The 27792-nt window shown below is 33.6% G+C and overlaps 1 protein-coding gene across 2 annotated transcripts in view; it reads right to left on the bottom strand.

Annotated features, from left to right (window-relative positions):
- Positions 1–27792, bottom strand: part of STRN3 (striatin 3) — a 106344-nt gene that overhangs the window by 10763 nt on the left and 67789 nt on the right. The window contains exons 8-14 of one of the 2 annotated variants that reach the window (XM_021695779.2): positions 22873–22983; positions 8007–8140; positions 6484–6659; positions 6243–6290; positions 5820–5941; positions 1723–1890; positions 320–460 (exon numbers count right to left, since the gene is read on the bottom strand). In XM_021695779.2, coding sequence (XP_021551454.2) covers positions 320–460; positions 1723–1890; positions 5820–5941; positions 6243–6290; positions 6484–6659; positions 8007–8140; positions 22873–22983 — 900 coding nt within the window. The remainder of the gene's footprint in view (positions 1–319; positions 461–1722; positions 1891–5819; positions 5942–6242; positions 6291–6483; positions 6660–8006; positions 8141–22872; positions 22984–27792) is intronic. The other variant, XM_021695780.2, reaches the window with a different exon arrangement.

The raw sequence follows: 27792 nt of genomic DNA, 5'->3' as shown, positions 1-27792 counted from the left end.
ATTGTAAGAGATGGATGATGCTTTCCTCCGGCTTATATTATTTTCTCTACTTTCATATGTATTTCCATTAAAACTTTAAAATTATCTCCCCTGCTTTCACATTTACATTGCTCTTACTCTCTCTGTTCCCCCGCCGAAATCCTCCAAGCTTTTAAGCATAATTTGAGAAAACTGCAAAAACACTGTAAATAAGTACACCTATAACGCACTGAAACTTTTTCATCATAAATTCAAACAGTCAAAATGTAAAACTTAAAAAATTACCCTCTATTGTGTAATAATCCTTTTAAAGGTTTCAAAGAAACCTATGAAAACTTACCAGAATCTATCTGTGATGAAAGCATTACCAATGATTGTGATGTTTCTAAATCATAAATTACTGTACTACCAGTGTTGAAAGAGGTCACCATATGAGCTGGATCACAGCCTATAAAGTCAACAGATGTAGGTATTCCATGCTCTGAAAAGGAGCCCAAAGAGATACAATGTAAAAACAATTTAGAAATCCCTAAAATTAGATTTTCTAATAAGAAAAAGGAACTCAAGTATTCTTGAAATAATGTTAATAATGAAAAAGAACAATTATGTTCGGACAGTGAAATATAATAGGTAACGTTCCCTCAATTATTTTTAGTTATTTTAACATTCTATTTAACAGTATAAGAAAAATATAATTAGAGGGGCTCAAAAATTATGAGGAGGTATGTACAGAAGTTATTTTTTACTGTAAAATGATAAATTAGCATTCTCACATCACTATGTTGGGAGACTGCACCTGTTTGAGACCTATAAGCCTTATCAAGTAGCTCACACAAGTTGAAATTTTGGATCTATGAAAATAAAGCTTGGAGTCTGGAATCCACCAACGCAGTACTATCCTACCATGTCCTGGGCAGCAATTTCTGTCTTTGTAACATTCAACTGCCTAGATCAATGCACAACTAGGTGCAATCCAGTGTCAAGCAATAAATTACCCAGATGAAGTAAGCAACAAATATCTAAATAAATTTTTACCTCAAAAGTTTGGCTAATTGAAAAATTAGTAGAATCACTAAGGTATCTAAGAGTAACCCTACAAAAATAAGCATATACTATTTCTCTAAAATGCTTTAAGAGAAAACATAGTTTTTAATAAAAATAAAAGGTCTGATTTTTAAAATAACTGAAAAATGTCTTGGAAAACATGACTAATACCAGTACACAAACATGTATATATCACAAAGCAAACTGCTTACAGCTTTCTATGATGGGAAAAGATTTGAAATTCTACATGTAATTCAGTTTGTACTCCCCAACCCCCCAAGGGTGCTAATTCAGTGATTTTGGTTAGACTTCTCAACTAGTGTGCTCATACATATCAGATATGCTTAAGACTGTGATCCCTTCAGTCTTTGTGGGCAGCCACCTCCAGCAGGTGGAGGGCCTCATGTTGTTTCTACGAGCAGCCTCATTTGTCTACTTCACTCCTACACAGTTTTATTTTTTAAATAGGACATGTCCTGGAAAAGGTCAAAAAGCACCGAGCTATAGGATATACTTGCAAAACTCCTTTCTTGTTTATAAGAAATGACTAAGAGTAAAAAAATTATCACATGCTTTATAAAATTCTTTCAATATATCTCTTAGAGTAGCACAGGAATAGTAATCAATCATTTGCTTTGTCATTTCTATCTTCCAAATTTTAAAAAAATCAGCTTTTTTTAGAGGGCAACATTTACTTACCCTTGTCTGCATTGTAAGTGCAAATACATGGCAGTTTTTCTGGTGGATTCCATAACCTAACAGTGCCATCTGCTGAACAAGACAGTAATTGATTCTTTATGCCACTATAAGCAAGACCCCAGACAGCATCTGTATGTGCAACTAAAGTGCCAGCTAGAACATTTGGCTCTGGGAAAAAACAACAAACAAACAAAAATTAGCTAAAAGAAGTTGGAAAGAAATGTTTCGGATAATTATAACTTACCATATAATTAAGTATAAAGACTACACATAATGGCCATTAGAAGATAACCAAAGTTTACACACTGGCCATCTCTAAGTTGTAGAATTATGGGTTATTTTTCATCTCCCCCAAAATACTTTCCTGTATTCTTAGAATTTTCTATAAAGAACATACACTGTTTTAAAAAACAGCTTTAGTGAGACAGAATTCCCATACCATATAATTCACCAATTTAAAGTATACAATTCAAGGGGGCACCTGGGTGGCTCAGCTGGTCAAGTGTCTGGCTTTGGCTCAAGTCATGATCTCAGGGTCTGGGATGGAGCACTATGTCAGGCTCTGTACTCAGCAGGGAGTCTGCTTGTCCTTCTCCCTTGGCCCCTCCCTGCCCCCGTTCATGCTCTAATAAATAAACAAAATCTTTAAAAAAAATAAAAGTGTAAGATACAATGGTTTTTATTATGTTCACAGAGTTATACAATCATTAGCACGTCAATTTTAGGACACTCTGATCACTCATTAGCCATTCCCAACCCCCACTTCTTCCTTCCTGCTTTTCTGCAGCCCTACATAACCACTAATCTACTTTGTTTTTTTAAGTTTGACTATTCGGGACATTTCATACAAATGGTCCTTTGTGACTGGCTTCTTGCACTTAGCATAATGTTCCCAAGGTTTGTCCATGTTGTAGCATGCCTCGGTACTTCATTTCTTTTTATTGTCATATAATACCCATTGTATGGATTTTACTTACTCATTTATCATTTGATGGATATGGTGGCTAATAATAACACTGAGTACCATCTGGCCTATAATCCTGTTTCTCTAGCAAATTCCCACCTTCCACAGCTATTTCTTACCACCTCCAGAATTTTCAGTTCCCAACCTCCCTTCCTCATGAATTATTATCTCTGATTATCGACTTCACTGAGAAAATGCAGCACTGAAGTAAGAACCCCTTCCCCATCTTTCCTCCACCCAATCTACTAGTGTAACTTGCTTCCAGATAGGAGCAAGGAACTGTCCACCTTCTTCTCAAAGGCTAATAATTCTACCAGGTAAACTCTGGATTCCATTCAACTCACTAACTTGCTTTCATGTTTACAGTTTCCCTACTACACAATAATTCTCCTTCTCCTTAGGATCATTACCACAGCAAACAAATATGCTCCAGAATCTCCTGACCTAAACAAAAACCTTCATTAACCTTACAATACCCTTCCAACAGACAGCAGAAAAGCATATTGAACAAAATGCTTTTTTCCCCTCTCACTCACTCTCTAAATCAATGTAATGTGGTTTTGATACCATCACTACACCAAAATAACCCTTGCTAAAATCACCGATGATGAACTCTTTTATCAAGTTTAATAAAATTTTTCTTTCTTCGAACATTTTTTCTTGGTTATTCTCATCACATTGCTTTTTATCCAGAGTGTACCTTAAAAAGTTGCCCACAGGTCCCTTCACCCTCTGGTCTTAGTCCCAGCATCCAACCTCTAGCTAAAACCTGGGTGACAGATTTGTCACATAAAAAAAGGAACCTTTCTATCTTCATATTATTAGACCTCTCAACAACATATGAAAGTACAGACTGCTTCCTTCTTCTCAAAAGGGTTTTTCTTTTGGTATGCTTCCATGATCCCACATTTTCCTCCAGTTCCTCCTTCCTCACAGGCCACTCCTCAGTTTCCTTTGTTGGCTCTCCTGCTCTAGTCACCCTCCCAATATCAGAGTTGCTCAGGACTTTGTCCTCACTTCACGCCCTATACAACACACTCTTCTCTATGTTATACAATACATTCTCATATCTTGATATTAACTACTTGATACTGCCATCTCTTAATATGCCTAAAAACTGAACTCACCATCTTTAATCCTCACACCTGTTCTTCCCCCATTTCAATATCTACCATTATATACTCAATTGTTCATGTCAAAAAATACAAGAGTGGTGATAAAAATGTTCTGAATTAGGTAGTGGTAATGGATGCACAACCCTGTGACTATAGTAAAAACTGTATACATAAGATATAAACAGTAAAAACTGTATACATAAGAAGGGTGAATTTTATCATGTGAATTATATCTCAATAAAACGGTTTTAGAAAGTAACAAAATCAAGGGGCACCTGGGTGGCTCAGTCGTTAAGCGTCTGCCTTCGGCTCAGGTCATGATCCCAGGGTCCTGGGATCAAGCCCCGCATTGGGCTCCCTGCTCGGCAGGAAGCCTGCTTCTCCCTCTCCCACCCCCTCCTGCTTGTGTTCCCTCTCTCGCTGTGTCTCTCTCTGTCAAATAAATAAATAAAATCTGTAAAAAAAAAAAAAAAAAAAAAGTAACAAAATCAAGAATCACTTATCCATCACTTTATCCATTCAATCCAATTTATTAGTAGATTCTTCCTATTCTACCCTACTTCCCCAGTGTATCATAAATCCATTTCTAACTGCTCTGCTACTAACTGCTTTACTGTCATTATGACCATGAAAACGTCATCTCTCACTTAGTCTACTGGACCACTACATTACAACTTTACAACATTACGTTAGTATTCTTTTCTCCACTTCTCCCACCCCTAATCTAGTCTCCTTACAATAGCCAGAGTCACCTTTTCAAACCCTACCTTTATTGGTCACTTTCTGGCTTAAAACTCTTTCCTGAAAGTTTCCTTAAAAAAAAAAAAAAAGATTTTATTATTTAGAAAGAATCTCAAGCAGACTTTGCACCAAGTGCGGAGCCTGTCACAGGGCTCAATCCACGACCCTGACCTGAGCCAAAACCAACAGTCGGATGCTCAACTGACTGAGCGACCCAAGTACACCCTAAGTTTCCTTTTATCCTTTAGATTTTGGCTTAAATGTCACTATTTTGGACTATATCTAAAGATTCTCTTCCATAGTACTTATATCTTCATACTGCTTATTATAATTTCTAACCACAGACTCCACCTCCTTGCTTATTTATTTAATGTCTGTCTTTTCACTAGACTAATTCTTATTTCTTGATGTAGTGCTTAACACTATACCCGGCAAATTTAGGCACCAAGTGTGTGTTAAATAAAAAGACCAAAGAGCTCCTGAAAAAAAATTTTTCTAATGTCTAACAATGTCAGAGTCAGAGTACATTCTTTTTTTAAGCTTTTTATTTATTTATTTGTCAGAGAGAGAGATTGAGAGAGAGCACAAGCAGGGGGAGAAGGAGGCTCCCTGCTAAGCAAGGAGCCCGATGCGGAACTCAATCCCAAGACCCTGGGATCATGACCTGAGCCAAAAGCAGACGCTTAACCGAATGAGCCACCCAGGCATCCCGCTCCTGAAATTTTTTTAAATGGACCAACCATTAAGTGGATCACTGTTCATTTAACTCTTCTCATACTAATAAATACTCCTTTTAATTTTTTATAATTACAAACATGCCCTTATAAATATATTTGAATACAGGTACAGGTATTTCTATGGGACAGATTCTAAAAGTGTCATTTGTGAGTAAAAGGGTTTTACTTAAGAAATTTTTTGTCCTCTAAAAAGTTGTACTGATTTACACACTGACTGCCACAATTTGTTTCTACTTTCTTCTAAGTATTTTTGAACTACATAAACTCTTAAGTTTAAAAAATTGTTCCTTATATTAAATTTTGTTCTTTTTGTTAACTAGTACTAAAATAAATTATTTTAATATAGTTTTTTTTTTATTTTTGGACAATAAAGTACCAATTCACAGGCTTAAATATTCCATGGAATGATACTGCTTAATTTTTCCCTTTAATAAAGCAAATGAAAACTAAATGAGGAGACTAATACATGTTTAAACAACCTTATAATAACATTTTGCCAGCTCCACTCACTTAAAAAAATGTTTTAAGCCTTTCACTTACCATATGTATCATAGGGATCCACATTAGGGCTAGGCATATTCCACCACTGGATGGTTGCATCAATACCACCACTAAAACACTGTTCTCCATTAGAACTAATAGCTAATGATAGAACAGGACCACTATTATAGGAAAAGAGGCAAAAAATTACTTAGAAAGTCTAAGAAGAAACTCATATCTGTATCCCCCAACCTCTAAATTCATGCGTTATCTAAAAACTGTTTAAAATTTAAAACGTAAATTTGAACAGTACTGATTATATTCTCACTAATACAATTATTAATCAAATGAAATACTACTCAACGAATGTCTTTTCTATTATAAAACAAACATTATGAGAAAATTTTAAGGTTTGAGGGTTGATAAATAATAGTTAACAATAACTATGGTTGTTAATTTAAGTACAAATTCAATAAAACTTACATGTGGGCCCTAAATGTGTAGATAGGCTCTACATCTAAAGAGGCACTCCTAAAAGAGGAGAAAAGAAGGGTAGGGGTGGAGGAGGTAATTAAGTAACTGCAAATCACTGGCTGACATTCAAGAATCACTAGGTAAGATCAAATGAAAGCTTAAAAAAAGAGAACCATAAAGAAGGGTAATTAACTTAAAATTATTAGCAAATTTGGAAGGAAAAAAGATAGGCTAACATGAAAATACTTGCTTTTTGGCAGGAACTGTTTTTTGCAAGTTCCAAAGTTTCAGAGTATGGTCCTCAGAGGCAGTAACCAGCACAGGTTCTACAGGATGAAAAGCTAATGCCCGTACTCCATCGAAATGGCTACGTAGTGTATACTTGGGGTTCCATGTCTTTCGAAAGGCATCCTTATTGGCAGGCAACTAAAAAGAAAGAGTGCAATATTTAGTGGTAAAAGTAGTAAACTGATAGGCATGTGGAGTTTTGTGTGTTTGGGTGTGTAAAATATATATATTAAACTGCTTTGCTAAAATGTCCGGTGGAAATTTAATGTACCTTAAAAACTTTATAACAAATCTTTATCATTTAATAAACGATACTAAGAAGAATAACTTCAATTAGCTTTCAAATACCTAGATCAAATGAAGAGTTCCTTAATCTGTTTTACCTAATCATCGGGCTAAACCCAAAAGTCCTATTAAACGTCAGATGAGAACAACAAAAAAAAACTACCATGCTGCAATGCTTTACATGAAAACAATAAAAATTATATAAATTACTACCAAAAATCCAAGAGAACAGTATTAACAATACAGTTGTCATTTAGAAAATTAGCATGTGAAATTTTTAAAGGAAGCAAATTAAGGTACTTTCCAGAAGTCTGAACTAAAGACACTTTAGGAATATTGTCATCCTATTTTCATTATTGTTGATACTGGTAAGAGGTTAATCTTTTTACCTTCATTTCTCCATCTGTAAAGACAGGCTGTGAAACCACTTCTAAAGTAGTCAAAAGTTTACTAGAATTTAGTTGCTTATATACTTTGAAAATATTAATGAGAATAATCCAGCCCACCAAGGCTGATGTCTCTAAAAAGCATGCCAATCTAGGTATAACGTAAGTATAAAATGTAGAAAAAAGAAATGTTACAAAAGGGAAAAAATTAATTTGCTGAAAAACTGCAAATTCATTCATACAAAATCTAAACAAGTATAGTTAACTCTCAATTGAGTGTTTATTGTCTATAAAAAATTTAATCCAAGACAAGTTTCACCTCTGAACACTACCCTTCCCATCCAATCTCCATTCTCTCCCCATCCCTCAAATGAAGGAGTAAATAAGTATTAAGGAAATGGTAAGCTAACTTTAACATTATGCTTACAAAAATAAAAGTTCAAAAATAAAACATAATTCTTAAGAAGTATCCTGAAGGCAAGTGATTCAGGTTACCTATTTTTTCTCTTGTTGACACCAAAATATGGCTTTAATTTGAGTAGATAATTGAGAGTTGACTACTCAAGATAGATATTAATCAACCAATATTATAGGGTAATCAATCATCCCAAACTTCTAGCTAATCCACCACAATACCTAAGAAAATTTAAACACCACAAATTACAAAAGTAAAACTACATGTCACTTCAAATCAACATATTGACACACTTAATCTTTTCCATGCACCTTGATATTAATTCTGTTTTATAAGTGTTTCCAAAAAAATGAGCCTTCTATTAAATCATTAAAAAATTAAAAATAAAACTGCACTTACATCATAACTATAGTCTGCATCATTTGTTACCGTCAAGTCTGCAAGGTCTCCAAGGCCCAGTACACTTAACAAAACATCATCAGAACCCATAATAAATGACTTGCCTCCTCCAGATGGAAACGTTATTGGTTCAGCTATAAAGAACAAAACCGCTTCTTAAATGCTGAAAAATCATACAGTACAAGACAATATTGTGGGGGAAATGTAAGCACTTAACAGTTACAATATTAATATAATTATTTTTTGTTTTCCCACTTCCCTCCTATTTCTTCCACTCAAAAAATCCTATTACTGAGTAGTAATAAACAAATACTTATTTGCTTATTTACAAACTGGAACATAATCTTCTAATCAAATATGCACTAGATATATTATTCCAGGATGGGAGGGGGGCCACAAAGGTTTTGTGCTTTGTCTATTTAAATCACTTAACACTTTGGTACAATTAGAACTATAGTATTTTTTAAATGTTAGAGTCCTTTTGCTTTGTATCGCATCTGCTTAGATGTGCTAGGTATTCTAGTCCCTGATAAAAATGCAAGCATTCAAATGTAAATGGTTTCCAGTTTATCAGTTTACTGAAATGAAGCCTTAAATTGCTCAGATTACTCCAGTAACAACAATGTTCTAGGAAAAGGGCAGTTCTACAACCAACAATGTCAGGTTCCTTTCTGTAAAAGGTTAATCCATGTGATGTTCAAAATGCTTTCCAGTTTTCAAGCTTTGACTATGATTTCTTATTTTAACTTTCCTTTTATCTACCATACTTCTAAAATAAAATAACTACTCTATATTGACTAACTATACAACTTTAAATTTCTGTAACTTTGGCCAATTAAAACCAAACTCTGCCATAATTAGAATAGCTATACTATTACGTATTTTGCTACAGAAGTTATAGTACAAGGAATAATTCTCAGTATTATCTCATACATGCTTCGAAAGCAAAATTTTAATCTGATGATACAAGAAGAAAGTACACAAGTCACTGTAATACAAAACAACTCAACATATCAAAAAACATTTAAAATTCATGAGCAAATTTAAAAGGGAAACATTTAAAAACTCAAGCTAATTATATTTGAAAATTTCCTATGAAAAATAATATAAACTTAATATACTACAAGAAACATAACAGATGTAATGAAATTAGTCATCACTAATACTACTGAAAATTATTCTAAGACACAAGTCAACTTCTCCTAAATATATACTACTGCAAATGTAAAATTTATCTTTATTTAGAATATCTTATTTTATTAATTATCAAAGTAAGCTATATAGTTTGACTCAAATAGGATCCTAAATGACACTGCTAAAATGAAGTTGTGAGTCAGCAATCAATCTGGAGTAAATTTGACAGGAAATATACACAGGTATGTTAGTCGTATTTAATCTTTCAATGATTATGCTTATTAAATCTAAATCTACGGAATTGATCCTTCCTACCAACGTCTAGTATGCAGTTATTGGTAATATCAGAAGCTGCAAAACACTATAAAATTAATAGTTTAAAATTATGTTAAGAATAACTACATAAAATTCATTAGGTAATATTTTCTCAAAGCATTTTTAGCCAGTACAAGGACAAATTTTTCTTTTAATCTCGTAATTTGTAAGACAAGTTAGAACAAACTGCCACAATTCCTCCCACTCACAATTACACACTCATTAACACAAATCTTAATAAAAGCCCAATAAATTACTTTTAACATAGTAACAAATTATTTTGCATTATTATATAGAGCTTTTGCAGAGATATTTCTGATCAGCTGCTGAGGAATTTAGGGGCATGTGAAGGGAAGTTGGCTGGGCAATATTAATTACTTTTAATCAGATTTCTAATTAAGCATATGACTGTATTTCTCCAGCTCACTCTATATACATTTATTTATATATAGCAAGCTTATTGCTCACTCAGCATTTATTACAAATAGAGCTATGCGAAAAAAGTATTTTGTGCTGTATTTCTACTTTCCATAATCACCCATCACTGGAGCATACAGTAATCATAGTAAATACTCAATTTATTTGCCCTTGTTTTTTTGCAGAGGGAATTAGTTTCTATTCTATAAATTCATTTTATTTATATAAATTCATTTTATTTATATTAACTACCTCCAGCAAATGACTGCATAAACATAAAAAATGTCATTTGCAATTCAAAGAAAAAAATTATTAAAAGTAGTTTTTAATAAAGAAAATTATGATACTTTTTATCAGATAACCTAACAGATTTCATCAAGCGATTTAAGAATACTATTATTGTATTAGCATTTCCCTTTTTGGAAATCTTGGGGTCTACAAAATGGGATATTACAACAAGGTTCTTTTCATACATCTATAACTAATTCTCCTTTTTATGGACACAACTGACCAAGGAAAGCTATAGCTCACATATCAAACAAACTCTTCCTTTCTCCTTCAATTTTATCTCAAACCTAAAGAACACAGCCAAATAATTAATTCCACTTATGCCAGTGCTGACATGGTATATCTTCAATCTTTATTAAAAATGGTCTGGTTAAAAAAAAAAAAATAGTCTGGTTAAAACCAGACATTTTTTCTTTATAAAATGTAGTATGATATGAACTTCAAGAAGAAAACAAAAAGTTGGAAAATGCCACTGAAATTAGAGATTATAAACTCTAATGTTCCCTTCTCAGCTCTAGGTCAAAGTTGAATTTGCATCTTTTTAAATAACAAACTCTAATTAAAGATTTACCCTTTAAAAAGTTTAATGAGGTTCGTGCTTATTGGCCTCCTCCTCCTTCCATCATTAAGCAAGAGTTAGATCATTGACTTAAATTTTTTCTTTAAAAAGTACACATACACAGGACACCTGATAGCTGGCAGTTGAGTGTCCAACTCTGTTTCAGCTCAAGTCATGATCTCATGGGTGGTGGGACTGAGCCCCAAGTTGGGCTCCGTGCTTAGCGGGGAGTCCCCTTGAGGTTCTCCCTCTGCCCATCCCCCAATTCGTGCACTCTCTGCCCCACAAAATAAATAAATCTTTAAAAAATAAAAAGTAAAGGGGCGCCTGGGTGGCTGAGATGGTTGGGCATCTGCCTTTGGCTCAGGTCCGGATCCCGGGGTCCTGGGATTGAACCCCGCATCTGGCTCCTGGCTCGGTGGGGAGCCTGCTTCTTCCTCTCCCTCTGTCTCTCTCCCTGCTCATGCTCTCTCTCTCTCTCTCTCTGTATCTCTGCGTCTCAAATGAACAAATCTTAAAAAAATAAATAAATAAAAAGTAAAAAAAAAAAAGTACACATATACATAAACACTCTCAGAGCTCTAAACTGATTTTTGTGTAGTGTGTGGGCCCTGACTGGCTTTTTCCACAGGTCAACGGTTTGAGACATTTAAAAGGGTCTCTATTTCTGCTAGTATGCTTTGCCTTTTTGCAAAACCTACAGTTTATATGTATTATTAACTACAAAAATTTTAGCAAGTTTTCCAAGTATTATTTGGTAAAACAGACCAAAAGCTAAGGAAGCTAAGTCACTACTAAATGGCTAAAATAAATAATGGAGTTGGTACATACACAGAAAATAACTCCTAAAGTAAAACAGGAAAATAGCTTAATAGTGGAAAAGAGATCTGGAAAAATCAACAGACTATTTTACTATTCTTGTTATTTTTCACGCTTTAATATACTTTGTTTTGGTTTTATTACTTTAGTGATTTTCTTTACTTAGATTTTGTTACAGATTATGCTGAATGGTAAATACATGCAGAGATGACTGTGAGGGAAAAATGCAAAATTATTTAACTGTATGGAAAATGTGTTACTCAAAAACTCTTAAAAAGAAAAAAACAACAAGGTAGGGCACCTGGGTGGCTCAGTCAGTTAAGCGTCAGCCTTCAACTCAGGTCATGATCCCGGGGTCCTGGGATCAAGCCCTGCGTTGGGCTCCCTGCTCAGTAGGGGGTCTGCTTCTCCCTCTGCCCCTCACCCCACTTGTGTGCTCTTTCTCTCTGTCTCTCTCTCAAATAAATAAAACCTTTAAAAAAACAAACAAAAAACCAAGGTATTCAAAAATACTTAACTGGGGCATCAAACTCCCTTATACAGCAAAAGCAGAAACAACAATGAAATACAGTCTATACACCAAATTATTAGATACTAAATCATCTTTTATGTGTGTATATATATATGTATATATACACATACACTCATATATCACAACAAACCTTTGGTGAGAATTCAGTTTCATTACTTTGAATTATAACTATCTAGACCTAGAATTCTAAGTTACTCAAGTATATCTACACATCTTCAGCTAAAATCAATTTTGGTAAAAATGCCTAAGTAGTACTTTCATTTCCTACACATTTCTAGTTTAGACATATTTCAGAAAATTCATTACTAGATAGTATATATCTGGTACCAAGTTAAACAATAATTCTACTCCTTTATTCTACAATAATTAAGCATTTGTTCCATATATTTTTAGAAATGATATATAAAGTTTCAAGTATAATGTCTGGAATTTAGATGTCTTCTAAGAAAGTGGTAGTTATTACCTAAATTCAAGCAATATGACAAAATAAATAGTTTTTTCCCATATATTACTCCTTAAAGTCCTTTTTTAAACTACTGTTTTCCTGCTATTAGATCTGTAAGCTAAAGTTGTATTTCAGAAAGGTACTCTGAATGGACTTATGGTAGAAACAACTCCACTTAACATTAAAAACAAAAGTAAAATATGTAGACATAAAAGCCAAAAATTCGGGATGCCTGGGTGGCTCAGTCAGTTAAGCCTTCCCTCAGATCATGATCCCAGAGTCCTGGGATCAAGTCCCGCATCGCTCCTTGCTCAGCAGGGAGTGGGCTTCTCCCTCCACCCGCCCCCCTCATGATCTCTCTCTCTCAAAAAAAAAAAAAAAAAAAAAAGTCATTCTAGTAGAAGCTGACCCTGCCTGATTAGAAGGCAAAGGCACCTGGGTGGCTCAGTTGGCTAAGCATCCAACTCTTGATTTTGCTCAGGTCATGATCTCAGGGTTGTAAGATCGAGCCCCACACAACTCGGAACCTGCTTAAGATTCTCCCCCCCACCACCACCTCTCTTACAAAAAAAAAAGTCCTGAAGGGATGAGGGGCAATTTATCTCTCAGATTAGCTATCAGGTCATAGAGTTTTGTCCTGTTGACACCTGTAAATTAATGTCAGCAGTAGAGGTTCATTTAATGGCTACCACCTGACTTCCTAGCAGCCTTTAAAACTAATTTACTAACAAAACAGGCTATTTTTCAGAAGTTCCAGTTATAAAAATCTCAGATAAATGTATCTTCAATTTCCGAAACCCTCCCTCCAAAAATATTAAAAATATTTAAATACTTAATATATTCACAATTTCTGTGGAGAAATATGTATCTACTATGTTTTATATCTATATATAAAACTGAGTCTACTGTCACTCAACCGAAGTTTTGTAAGCTCACAGATACAGATACCCTTAAAATAAAAGGAAATTTTGGTGGTTAAGATTAATGTTTAACAATACAGAATAAAACATGAGTTTTTTTCCAATTTAATTCACTATCTTAAAAAGTTAACAAATAAGTACACATGATTTTTATATGCGAGGGCAACAAACAACTGAATTTCCCTGGTGTTTATGTGGATATTTTCCTGCCACATTTACACAAAAGTGTCATTAAAGCAACCCCAATTTTTCTCAAATTTTTTTTTCACTTTTCCCAAATTTGAAAAGTCTCATTTACCCATGAGTGCTCTGAGATTCTCATAATAGTATGAAAAGTCAACACTGTCATGGGTCATAAATTTAAAGGGAGAATTTCAGCTGTTGCTTGGATAATTCAGGCCAAAATATACAAAATTCAAAAGCATCTGCTTTTGAACTTTAACTCTGAACTTCAGGAATGACAGAAGAACTACTTCTCTTAAGTATTTTAAAAGAAAACAGTTTTAAGAACGTCAGAAAAAATAATTTGAAAAGACATAAGAAAATATTTTATAGTCAATGACCTTGTATGTACTAATGCCAACATTAATGGACTAATTAGCTACATAATTATTAAATTTCATTATGGCTATTAGAATATTAGTAACTCTATAGGAACTATCATTCATCTATGTACCCTTAACAAAATATTAGGCAGTGAGATGTTAAGAATTAATGGAAATCGGTGAAATCTTATACATTTATCAGCTTAACAGTAATCCCTCATTTCTCAGAAATGCTTATGTATCTTTACTTCTGCGTGAAAGTAGGCAGTATGTCAAATAGTCTGAATTTTCTAAAATAATTATTATGGGGATTATTTGAGGATTTTCTCCCTGACACTGAGTGACTGCAAACAAATTCTCTAACAAATGAAAAACTGCCAATTGGATGTCTAACCATCAGTTAAATTCGACATAAAAGAAACTGTCATCCTTACTCACAAAATAGCTCTCCATTATAACCTTTCCACTTACAAGTATCACCACCATTGCTCTGGTTTCTAATCTTAAAATTCCACAACTACATTTTAGTAATTCCTCTTCAACTTGTAGGGGCACCTGGGTGGCTCTGTAGGTTAAGCATCCTGCTTTCGATTTTGGCTCAGGTCATGATCTTGGGATTGTGGGGCTCAGCCCCACATTCAGCTCCATGCTCACTCGGGAGTCTGCTTGAGATTCTCCCTCTCCCTCTGCACACCCTCCTCCACATTAACTAAAAATAATCTTTTTTTTTAATTCCTCAACTGTAAAAAGGGGGGGGTGTTTTAAAATGAATTTTCACTACCAAGAAAAAAAAATTCCCCTTTATTATACTTCAGGTTAATCTACCCTGTTGACTTTATTCTAATCAAAGCTTTCATTCTTATCAATTACTGCCATAGATTCCTAATTAGTTTTCCTAACTCCCAGCTCCATTTAGGTAACTAAAATCTTTTACTTTACCCTGCATATGCTTCCTGATCTGATCCTATTTTTCCTATCTAATCTCATCTTTTAATGCTTCACAACATAAATCTTCCCGATTCTAGACTCAAAGAAGTTTCCTTATGACACACACACATACAAGTTCTATCTCTAACATGCACTGCAACTTACCACAATTCTACCTATACCTTCAAACTAGTTCCAGCTCTCCTCTATGAAGCCTTTGCTGATCTTTCCCTGCTCATTCTTATTATACTGTATGTACCATAACACTTTACTTTATAAGATATTATCTTACAGGTAATTTCATGAGAGCTAATGTCAAAAATAATAAAGATGAGAAAAAAAATTTTATTACACATGTGAAGTCATAATCTTCCTGAACACACAGACTGAGAAACATGGAAGAAAAGGAAAATAGGAGATAACATGAAAGTTTTTGTTTAAACTGAAGGTCCCAAATTGTGTAATAACTGTAATTATTTTTTCATACTATAGCCAAACATTAGTCTTTGTGTGGCACAGAGCCAAGTTCAGGAGACGATGTAAGAACCCTGCTTTAATTCTAGTTGCCCAAAAGCTGCTAAAAGATTAAAGCAGATTTCATAACCAGATATAACAGTCTTATGTATCAGCCCCTAGTTTGTAGAATACCTTTCAACGACAAATTTAATGTGTCTTCATTCTCTTTCTAAATCTATCCAATATTCTAAATATAATAAATGTAACAAAATGCAATTTCAAATAAATCTGAAGCCTAATTAGCAGCAGTAAGAAAAAACTGTAAATGTATTAAAGAATATTACACATATTATAAAAATATTCAAGGCCCTAAATGAAAACTCATTAAGCATTTATTAAATAAAACCTGATTCTTAATTATTGTTGGACTTTATAGGAGAAATACTTTATCTAACTTAACATCAAGAAAAACTTTTTTTAGGGCGCCTGCGTGGCTCAGTCGGTTAAGCGACTGCCTTCGGCTCAGGTCATGATCCCGGAGTCCCTGGATAGAGTCCCGCATCGGGCTCCCTGCTCGGCGGGGAGTCTGCTTCTCCCTCTGACCCTCCCCCCTCTCATGTGCTCTCTCTCATTCTCTCTCTCACAAATAAATAAATAAAATCTTAAAAAAAAAAAAAAAACAACTTTTTTTGGGGCGCCTGGGTGGCTCAGTTGGTTAAGCGACTGCCTTCGGCTCAGGTCATGATCCTGGAGTCCCTGGATCGAGTCCCGCATCGGGCTCCCTGCTCGGCAGGGAGCCTGCTTCTCCCTCTGACCGTCCCCCCTCTCATGTGCTCTCTCTCTCTCATTCTCTCTGTCTCAAATAAATAAATAAAATCTTAAAGAAAAACTTGAGATATCCCAAGCAGGCTCCATGCTCAATGCAGAGCCTGACAAAGGGCCCAATCTCATGACCCTGAGATCATGACCTGTGCCGAAATCAAGAGTCGTATGCTTAATGGACTGAGCCACCCAGATGCCCCAAGAAAAACTTTTTTACTACTCTGAATTATCAAACAACCCACCTACCTCTTAACCATGACCATCAAATCTTCTAAATGTACAATCTTCTAAACAGATGACAGGACAATGAAAAACATACTAATTACAGCATGTGTAAGCCAAACTATGGACTGATATCTCCTATGTTTATGTTTTTAATAAACCCATACTTATTCTCAAACATACATATTCAGGACTTAATGGAATTTATCTTTCTATAGACTATTACTGTAAGTACTAAAGTACTTTTTTACTGAATCTAACATTTTCCCTCTCTCCTAAGTGGCCCCCTTTGTTAATCAAACCTTATATTCTACAGTGAAAGCAACTGTTAAGCAGCCAATCTGGAAAAGATAGGTTTGTTTGCTTTTTTTTAATATCTTACTTATTTGAGAGAGAGACAGAGATAGCATGAGTGGGGAGGAGAGGGAGAAGCAGGCTCCCCGCTGAGCAGGGAGCCCAACGTGGGGCTCTATCCCAGGACTCTGGGATCATGACCTGAGCCAAAGGCAGACACTTAACAGACTGAGCCATCCAGGTGCCCCGATAAGTTTATTTTAAAATAAGGATTTAGTTATGTCATGTTTGCTAGATCTGTGCTATTTTCTGACTATTGTTCTAATTAAAATAAAGCTTTCACATGAAAACTATCACCTTAAAAAAATAATAACATCACAATAATAAGAAGAAAAAACTAGTTCAGCTACAAAGTGATTCCGTAGTTTTAAAAAGTGTACTGATTCAAAGAGTATCAATCTGATACTTTCTGACCCTTGTCAAAATGTCTAAGTTAAGGTATTGTCTTAGGGGGAGGGAAAAGAAAAGAAATCTGAGCTGAACTGAACGGTCTGTTTTAAAAGTGTGAAAGTGGGCTGCTGGGTGGTTCAGTCAGTTAAGTGTCTGACTCTGGATCTATCTCAGTTCAGGTCTTGATCTCAGGGTCGTAAGTTTAAACCCCGTGTTGGGCTCCCGTGCATGCATACATACATATATACATAAGTAAAATAAGATGTGAAATTAAAACAGGAAAGAGAAAACCAACTGCAACCCTTTAATATGAGACAACTGTTTTTTGTCTTTGATTTGATGCAAGAGAGAGAATACTTAACTGTTTTATAGACTCTTCAAATTTATACTCTCTCCTAAACAGAAGCAGCTTAAATATCAGATATTTGGGGCACCTGGGGGACTCAATGGGTTAAGCGGCTGACTCTTGATTTCAGCTCAGGTTATGAACTCAGGGTCATGGAACTGACTGAGCCCAGTGTGGGGCTCCACACTCAGCAAGGAGTCTGCTTGAGACTCTCTACCTCCCTCTGACCCTTCCTGGGCTCGTGTGTAGGCTCTCTCTCTCTCTCGTAAATAAATAAAGTCTTTTTAAAAATATCAAAGATATTTTATAGTGTGCACCAAGTTGTTTTTAAAAGCCTACTAAAAGTTACTGCTACAAAAGAATAATTTCTCCTTAAATGTTAAAATGTCCAATATACAGACATTAGGACAAAAGTCACACTTGACAAAAATATACATTTTCTGGTGATGGTTTATCATCTTGGATCTGGAATAACAAGTGACAAACACTAATATAAAATTTTTTTAAAAACTAGAAAACAATCCAGGGACACTCACTCATAATTTATATTTTAAAAATATTGAAAAAGTTAAAAGACTTTCCTTTTCCAATGTATTGACAAATCAAAGGATGTGTAGCAATTCTGTAACATCAGTAAGGAAGGGGAATGACAATCATATTCTATACATGGAAAAGACAGGAAAATTAGGACCAATGACAATCATGAGGAAAACTAAGACAAGTTCATTCACTAAGAACCAGAACTGTAAACATACATATTCTCAGAATGTGAGTCTTTGAAATGGGAAAAGCCTATAAATCGTTTGAATATATGAAATAATCTAATTTTAATAAGCATCAATTTTAAAGGTCTTAAATAGCATAGGAATAACAATAAGCCATAGAATAAGAGCATCTATAAAAGAAAACATATCACAATCCACAATTTAAACTTTCCACGTTGAAAACCCGAAAGACAAAAATCAAAGAAGTCTTAAAAATTTTTTAACTCCTTCCTCATATTCTAACTCAAGGTTTCAAATTTCAGATGCTTCACACTTACTCTAGATGCTACACACTGATTTTTGTTATTGATTTACACGTTTTTACTGAGGTATAAAACAGAGCAAAATGGAGACCATCAAAAACCTCTCTAGAAAAATCCTGCCAGACCAAAATTTTAACGTAACAATAAATTTAGAACCTCCCCAACTCCCTTCCCCAATTACAGAACCCTTAGAAATTATTAAAGAATAAAAGAAAACTGAGTTGTAGGTCAGATAACAGTACTGTATCATTTAATTTCCTGATTTTCATCACTATACTGTGGTCACTTAAGAGGATGTTTTTGTTGTCAAGTAACATGCTAAACCATTTAAGGAACAACATGTCTGCAACCTACTCATTTTTTGAACTATTCAAAATAATAAATGTATATATTTACAGAGAGAAAGAATAAAGCAAATGCGGTAAAATGTTGAAACTGGGGGATCTGAGTGAAAATTACCTGGAATTCTTTGTACTATTCTTGCAATTGTACTTTTCCTTAAGTATGAAATTATGTCAATAAAAAGTTAAAAAGAAAAGGAATCTTAACACTTTTGAAGCCTGAGAACAAAATAACTGCATCAAGTCTCTTTAGTTCCATGGTCTTTACTTTTAGAAGTATTATAAAGTATATCTCCTAAGTATACATCACTTAGCATAAAATTAATACTGAATTGTATCTACAATCCAAGGCAAAGGTGTCACATTTAAGTCATTTTCTTTTGCCTCAGGTGGAAAAAAAGAAAGGTGTAGTGAAGTAAACAAGTTAAAAGACAACCACTCATTTCTCAGCTCTAAGTTTTAGAATTCTTTCCATTTAAGAGTCAAATCATGGTTGAGTCTTTATAAAGTTAAAAAGCTGATATTCTCACCATTTTTTTCTTTCCATTAAAAAAAAAAAAGCATTTAGGTTGGGTTACATCTGCTGAATCTACATGGTAAAATCAGCAAATAATTTTCTTCCCTCTAAGAAGCTAGAAAAAAATCTGTAGAAATGTAGCATTATGATCCACTGGCTATAACTCATTCACATTTTGTAATAAAGGAAATAAAGAAATCAAGACTACAGTTTATGAATTATTCTATCTTGTACAAAGCTCTAATAAAATATCAGAATAAAACTCAACAAAGAAGCTATTAAGGGGGCGCCTGGGTGGCTCAGTCGTTAAGCGTCTGCCTTCGGCTCAGGTCATGATCCCAGGGTCCTGGGATCGAGCCCCGCATCGGGCTCCCTGCTCTGCGGGAGGCCTGCTTCTCCCTCTCCCACTCCCCCTGCTTGTGTTCCCTCTCTCGCTGTGTCTCTCTGTCAAATAAATAAATAAAATCTTTAAAAAAAAAAAAAAAAAGAAGCTATTAAGAAGAAAATTCATCAATTATCCTTTTCATGTATAATTATATCTTTGTATCAATATGATGATCTACCTAGATTAAGACAGAAGTTATGATCCATCAACTAAAAAAATGTTTATTTCCTTAAGTTTTATCTTCATATCAGGGATTCAGAGCCAACATGTTCATACTGAACTTGATATATTCAAGAGCAAAAAGGTATTATTTAAATTCACAATTAAGTGTAAAAAGAAACACATTACTTCTAATTTATTCCTGAAGACATTTTACTGGAAACCTCATCTTTATATCTATATACACAGGTAACCTTAAGACACTGACATCTGTAAAAACATTAAAAATGAGAAATAATCTAAAGGTCTAACTAACGGAGGCTAGGTTAAATCTACCAACTGCAAAACTATGTAACCATTAAAATTATATCTTTTTTCAGATGACTGTGAAACACTTAAGACAAAATGAATTAAAAATAACATGATATTTTTGTTAAAAAATTAAAAATGAGGTTTATATAAAAGACAACACTTAGAAAAAGTTGTAAAGATATGTGTCAAATATTAATCTCTAAGTATTAAGATTGTGGGTGTTTTTTACATTTTTCTTTTTGTTTCTATATATTATACTTCTTATACTGTCTGAGTAACAAGCATGTATTATTTTTATGGTTATATAAACAAAGTTAGTTCCTTTTTTAAAAAAATAAACAGGGCGCCTGGGTAGCTCAGTTGGTTAAGCGACTGCCTTCGGCTCAGGTCATGATCCTGGAATCCCAGGATCGAGTCCCACATCAGGCTCCCTGCTCAGTGCAGAGTCTGCTTCTCCCTCTGACCCTCCCCCTCCCCCTTCTCACGCTCTCTCTCTCTCTCTCAAATAAATAATATCTTAAAAAAAAAAAAAGACATAAAACCAAAATTAAAAGGACCTGGCTAAATAATACAGTACATACCTAGATAATAAAACAGTATTGAGACATGAGAGCCTCTGCAAGCCCCAGCTCCTAATTTATATCACAGCAATCCCCTTTTGCCCACTTCATGCAATTCTCCCATCTTATATTTAACAAGATAGTTTGGTTAAAACTAAAACCATGTTACACAGAGGAATATTTATTGACATGAAATGATGTCTTCTATATAGTGTCAGCTAAATAGGCAAATAACAAACCCGTTCATACTATGGTCCTATTTTTAAAAGTTTAGTAAATTAAAATTTTATGGGGGTTTTGAATTTTAGTTTCAGTTCATTTGTTTCTAATATTTCTTAAAGATGCAGGTATAACATTTTTTAGGAACATTTAAAGCCTACAAGTAAAAATGACCTTCAACTCATTTATATCTTATTTTCTAAACCTCAGAAAGGTATAGATCTAATCATATCAGGGGGAATATGGGGTATTTATATTTTAAATTAAAGCAACATTATCTAACATTTTCTAAAGAAACCTTCAGCAGATGAGTCAGTTCATGAACAGCATACATAAAATACGTAATCTAATCTATTTTTTAAAGATTTTATTTATTTATTTGACAGAGAGAGACATAGCAAGAGAGGGAACACAAGCAAGGGGAATGGGAGAGGGAGGAGCAGGATTCCCACGGAGCAGGGAGCCCGATGCGGGGCTTGATCCCAGGACCCTGGGATCATGACCTGAGCCGAAGGCAGACGCTTAACGACTGAGCCACCCAGGCGCCCCAGTAATCTAATATTAAAATAAACTACATTTCATTAAAAAGACCTAAACCCCAAAATTCTAACGTCGTCATGTCTATATTCGAATAGTCAATCATGCAAAAGTACTTTTATACTAAACATGCATGAATTATATAGGTAAATGATGTTAGAGCCGAACACAGCCCCTGCCCAGCACTAAATGTTTTTAAATACAATAAGCAATTCACTGTATAATCTGAAACTTCTTAGAGTACAATTTCTTTTCATTCACATGCATAGCAAATTAGCATAATTTTATAAAAGAAAACTGTGTAACAAGTCCCCAAAACTCCCCTTATTAGCTTCCACAATAAATTAAACCATTTAAAAAGTTCTACTAAAAAAAAAAATTACACCCATTTCCGTTACACCTGCCATTTTATAAACTAATCTGTCACCAAAGGACTATGAAAAGAATGCCTATACGGTTTTAGCCTTTGCCATCACTTTGTCCTTGACATAGTCAAAAAAGTGAGACTAGCAATAATCAACGGCCAGTTCAAAATAAAGTTTCCCCAAAATAAGCTTCAAGTTTCTTCATTTAATACTCAAAGGTCTGAAGATGCTTTTCATGCGGCTGTTTTCAAAGTTTGATTCACAAAATGGAAATGAATTATATCTTTGAGAAGTGCTACAGTTAAGTTCATACTTTTATAGTACACTGGTCAGATACAACATAGTGAAAGTCCTGTGAAAAGAAGTTACTCAACTAGAGACCAAACAAACCTTACTGCCATCACTACCCTTTCTACTATCCTTCCACCAGAGTAGTCAAGAAAATACTACCCAGGAGAGATTTTTCTGCTGCCCTCCCGGTTTACTGTTGGATTAAGGCCAGAAAGCAGCAACGATGAAAAGGGCTTTTATATTCACTCTATTTAAGGATTCCCAAATTAAGAAATGTAACCTGAAGAGGAGATGGTTATAGCTGTAACACCCTATTTATCAAAAATAAGGAAATTTATACTTTCTCCCTTTTGAACAAATTTCTGTTACTTTTAATTCCAAGGCCAGTAAGTCCTTACAATTTGGTAAACTTTTTAAAGCTAAAAAAAATCTTCCTTGAAATCTTTCCTTCATCCTTATTAACATTATTTAAAATGATTTTTCACTTGATTAATAACACATCCTAAGTTATATTCAAATAAATTTCAATTATACAATGAAGTTTAAAGTTAGTTGCCCCCTTATGAAACCAAAAAAAGGTACACACACAAAAAAAAACAAGAGTTGAAGAATTTTTTTCTCAAAGATTGGTATACAAAAATTATAATAGAATCTGCACTTACTCTTCACCCCTTTCTTCCCCTTTCGTTCCTTCTTGTACTGTTCCTTCAGTTTACTTATTAGTCCCTGGTCTACATCCCAAACCTCAGTAGGTGGGGAGAGGTCATCTTTATCTACATGCAGCATATTATTAAAAGAAAAAAAATCAGCAGTTGGCAATGCAAGCTGTTGGCAGTAAACTGTTATAGCTTTACATAATCATAATAAAAATGTACTAACAGCATATACTCAAAATACTTTAAAGGTGCAGTTTCAGTTTTGGTATTCACAACTCAAACTCTAAATGCCCATCTCATAAGTTTCTAAACAGTTAATACTAACAGTTAAATGGTGCTTCATTTCTATGAATCACAAATTTGAAGGTTATTATTCTTTCAATGACTAATATTCAATGGACTGACATTAGAAAATTAATGTTATACAAAATAGATCACTGCATCTTTATAAAAATGTTCATAAAATTTATTCAGCCAGCATCATGAAAGCAAATGAATGAATTACATGCGAACTACTCATAAGAGTGCAAGCTGGAAAGGTCAGTGCCATTTTATTGATGAAAATATTCATGCACCTTCTGTCACACTGATTCTGCATGCACAGGATAACTATACTAATGGAGAGGCATTCTAGTCCAATATAATACATACATATAGTTCCAAAATACATTGTCTCCAATAATACATACAAAGCATTCAGAGAATCCCACCTCGGCCCCCACCCCACCCAAATAGTTCAACATCTCATTACCTTCTTCCATTGGTCTACAACTAAGATTAGCAAAAAAAAACAAAAAAACAAAACTCAAATTCCACTGAAGAATTTTTTGAGTTGATTTTTTTTAGGGTATGATAAAAGCAGTGACAAGCATGGAGAAGTGAAAACATACAGTGCTGTACATCTGCTAAAGATGAAACTTCAGCTATTTTAGCTGAATAGCAAATCTATATTTATTTTAAGTAAATACTTGTGCCTGGAAAAATTTTACTCTGTAGTAAACTAGAAGAAAAACAGCATTAAAAAGAAGCAGAATAAAAATAAGTCTATTAGAATTACTTAAGTATTAAGGGTTTTCCCTTCATTTGTTTAGTTTTAAAACAGCCATGTTATTAGAAAGTTTAACATTCTGTTACAGAGTAACAACTATGAGTTTATGTAACCATGTTACTAAATAAAAATTATACCAAAACACACAGGCTAAGTCCATCAACAGGACTGACAGAATAGTGAGATTTTAGGGAAAACATACTTGCTAAATTTTTGATAACTCATTATATTCCAGATCACAAGTCTTGTAAAACTGCCTAGGCCTCACTGACTTAATCCATTGAGCGGGCATAAAAAAGCAGTTTTTCCCCCTTATAGATTCATGTAGTAAATATAAGAAATTCTCATATTTGAATGGCATGTAGAAATTCTATTACTTACTGTACCTTGAGCCTTTCCTACTATAATTGTTATCACTTTCTCCCCTATGGATATACCTATGATCTTAGGCAGTCATTATGTAAAAAGCTAAATTCAAAGCTTTAAGTTAATTTGCCAACTTGAATTACTTAAAACTAGGCTGCTAAAGATTGAAACTTACACATGAGATTATCTGAAATCTGCAAATTGTAGTACTGTTTGTAATATTGTAGTAATACTGATTTAAAGAGAAAATTCACTTTTTGTGTACCCTAATCATGAAGTTTACTGAAAACTGTGCTGTATCAGAAATTATTCTGTGAACTCACTGGATACTCCCCCCAAAAAGGTAATCTAAACAACGAATCATTTGCATTCATCTTAATAAAACTAGCAATTTTTAAAAGTGACCACTTAGAGTAAGCCAAATTGACACATTTTTAAACCTACAGAAAGAAGAAGGAAAAAGAAAAGCTTAAGTGGTATAAACTTTACATAGGTAATTCCATAGGACAGAAAATTTTAGTAAGATAGCCCAACAGTTTTTTAAAGACCTTTGTAGAAAAAATAAAGCTGTGAGTAACTCTAATTCAAGTAGCAAAGGGTACTGGAGTGAAAAAGCAAAAGGTAACGAAAAGGGTAAGTCTTAAGGGGAAAAAAACAAATATTACTTGCAAGATAATCTAAAGTCTAGAAAACAAAGGTTAACTCAAAGCAGTGCAAAGAACAGGTTGGTGAATGCATATGTGCACAAAAAACATCCTGAAACTTGCCTGTAGTAACAGCTGATTTGATATTGCTTATAAGAAATAGTTAAGAGCAAAAGGGAAGAGGCAGCATAATCTTCTACATATTAATTCTGTTTTTTAAAAATCTAGGGGGAAAAAATACCAAGAAATGAGGTTGAATCAGTTAGGGGAACTTTTTTGTTTAAAAGAAAACACAAATATGCACACACAAAAAAATAACCCTTAAAAACTCAAACCACAAAAACATAGAATTCTACTATGGTAATTCTAACTATCAGAGCAGAGGAATTACATAAATCTACTTAATGTAGCATAAAAATGTAACTAACTTCACTTTATGCAAATATTCAGTACTTTAATTATCCAATCCAAACATTCAGGTACTAATTACATTTGGTAGTCCTATAAATTTCCACAAATCACAGTTTCAAAGTGGAGGAGAAAATAACCAAACATGCTTAAAATGCCAAGTCTCCATGAGAGAAATAGCAAAATTAGAAATGCCTACTGTTATTTTTGATTGTAAGAACTAAAAACTACCAAAATTAAATTTAGACTACCTAATGTAGATGAGAAAAGAAAAATAGGATTTAAAAGCTTCCTAAAAAGCAATGATGTTTTATAGGATAAAAGTATTCAAAATTAGAATATCTGAGATTTCTACTCTTTTTTATTTTATTACAAAATAAAAAACAACAGATTACCCACTGTGGGTGAATACTGGGATATGATATGTTTCATTAGGATACATTACTTACTAAAAACAAAAAAATAACAAAAAAAAGTCTTTTACTCAATAATTTAAATCTCAAAAACTGCCACCTTCCCATTTGTAAGTAAATTCAAATTTAAGCAAATGAGTTAAATAAAGGTATATTTTTATATCCCTCCTCTTTGTTGTGGAAAAACTGAATATAGCACCTGTTGAGTAGAAATGAAAAATTCAGAAATCCTTTGACAGTTTTCACTTAAGGAAAGAAACTACTTGAACAATTTTGTTCTTTTCTTTCTAAAGAACTTAAAATGCTTTAAAGATGGTTCAGTCTCATCTAGAAGGAGAAGACTTTCAGTTACTTCCATTTACACAAAGATTCAGGTCACTCTCAAATAGTAATAGTAGAAGTGAATAATGTTTTACAGTTACCATTCACTATTTAGGTCTGCTTTTGAAACTGCTCTAGAGCCAAAAGTCTTTGGATAGAAGTCCCAATCGACTGTACACCGTATGGTATTTCATTATTAAGGAAATAATGCCATTTTATACAAATTAAATTCCTGAAATTTTTATATATTCTTTTGACTAACAGTTAAACTTCCAGCAATTTTAGGCAAAGAAAGCAGGAATGGTTATATGCCAAGATTTAGCTACACAGATATTTGAAAATTGCTCATTATTTTCCTTACTGAAAATAATCTAAATATTCATCAGTAAAGCCCCAATTAAATAATGGAACATACTGACAGAATATTATGAAGCTATTAAAAATGCTGTTGCAGAAGAACAATGTATTAGGTGAAAAGCGTGGGTTATAAATTGGCACTAAGCAAAAATCTTTCGTTAAATAAAAACAGATATATATATATATATATATATATAAATGTTAACCATGATTCTCTATAGAAAGTGCCATTATAGGTTATTTTTAATTTCTTCTTCACAGGTATGTGTGGGTTTCTAGAACTCCTAAAATACATAAGTTATAAAATAATTATATATTTATATAATTTAAATGCATTTATATAATTATAAAATAACCCGGGGAAAAAAACCCCAGTACTTTAGAAACTACTGGGGAAAAAAATTAAGTATTTCCAATACTGAATGGGTTGCACAAAGAAGCTTAAAGAAAACTTTGATACTTTTATCGTGCCCCCTGAGCAATGCTAATTCTTAAGAAAAGTAAACTAGAATATAGCCATTTCCAAATAAGTACAAAAATGTATATTCAAAGTCTAGAAAGTAATTCTGAAGTTTTTCCTATTTTCCACTAATGTGCCTCTTCTCTTTCCAATTAGAAGAAGAGATAAGTAAAGGTCTGAAACAATGCTTGAGAATTATAATCAATAAGAAAGCTGGTACCAAAATTCAGATTTTTAAGTACCTGAATTGTTATCAGGATAGTAAATAATTATATTACCTATTAGGTTTTGTTTCTCCTGCTATTAGCAAATTCAGTTTCAATACACAAATGAGGCATTTTTAAATAACATGTGTTCCCCATCACCAAAATAGTTTTTAAGTAGCTCGTGATAATTCCTCCTGCTAATAACTAAGCAACTTTGGTGTTCATTTGAAATGTGCATTAAGGTACTTAGTAACCTTCTCCCATAAAGCTCTGTAAACACTGTAAACCTGCCAGATAACATGCTGGTACTAAAAGCTGACTGAATGCACAAGAGAGTGGACCTCAGCTACTATCTTAATATAATTTTTATACTTCTATTTTCTAATGGGGTTTTTAACCCTGTATAAATACAATTGTTTTCTTTTAGTTATGGCTGGATTATTAGCATTACATACCATTTCCAAAGGCTAGGCCCTTACATATGCACACTAAATATTATATGTAGTAAAGTTTAATACCTTCACTAAACCTTGTTCAATGTGAAGCTATAATTCAGGATTAGTAGCTTTATTACTTTCTAGCAATAAGTCAGGTAACATCGTAAGGGCGTAACAAAAGAGTTAAATCTTTAAACCTAGATTCATTACCAAATTAAATAATGAGAATGTTTAAAACTATATACATGTTTTTTTTTTCATTTGCT

Source organism: Neomonachus schauinslandi, chromosome 9 (genome assembly GCF_002201575.2).
Source record: "Neomonachus schauinslandi chromosome 9, ASM220157v2, whole genome shotgun sequence".
NCBI classification, from domain to species: Eukaryota; Metazoa; Chordata; class Mammalia; order Carnivora; family Phocidae; genus Neomonachus; species Neomonachus schauinslandi.
The sequence above is the reverse complement of the archived record's forward strand: the minus strand, read 5'-3'. Positions and strand labels throughout refer to the sequence as shown.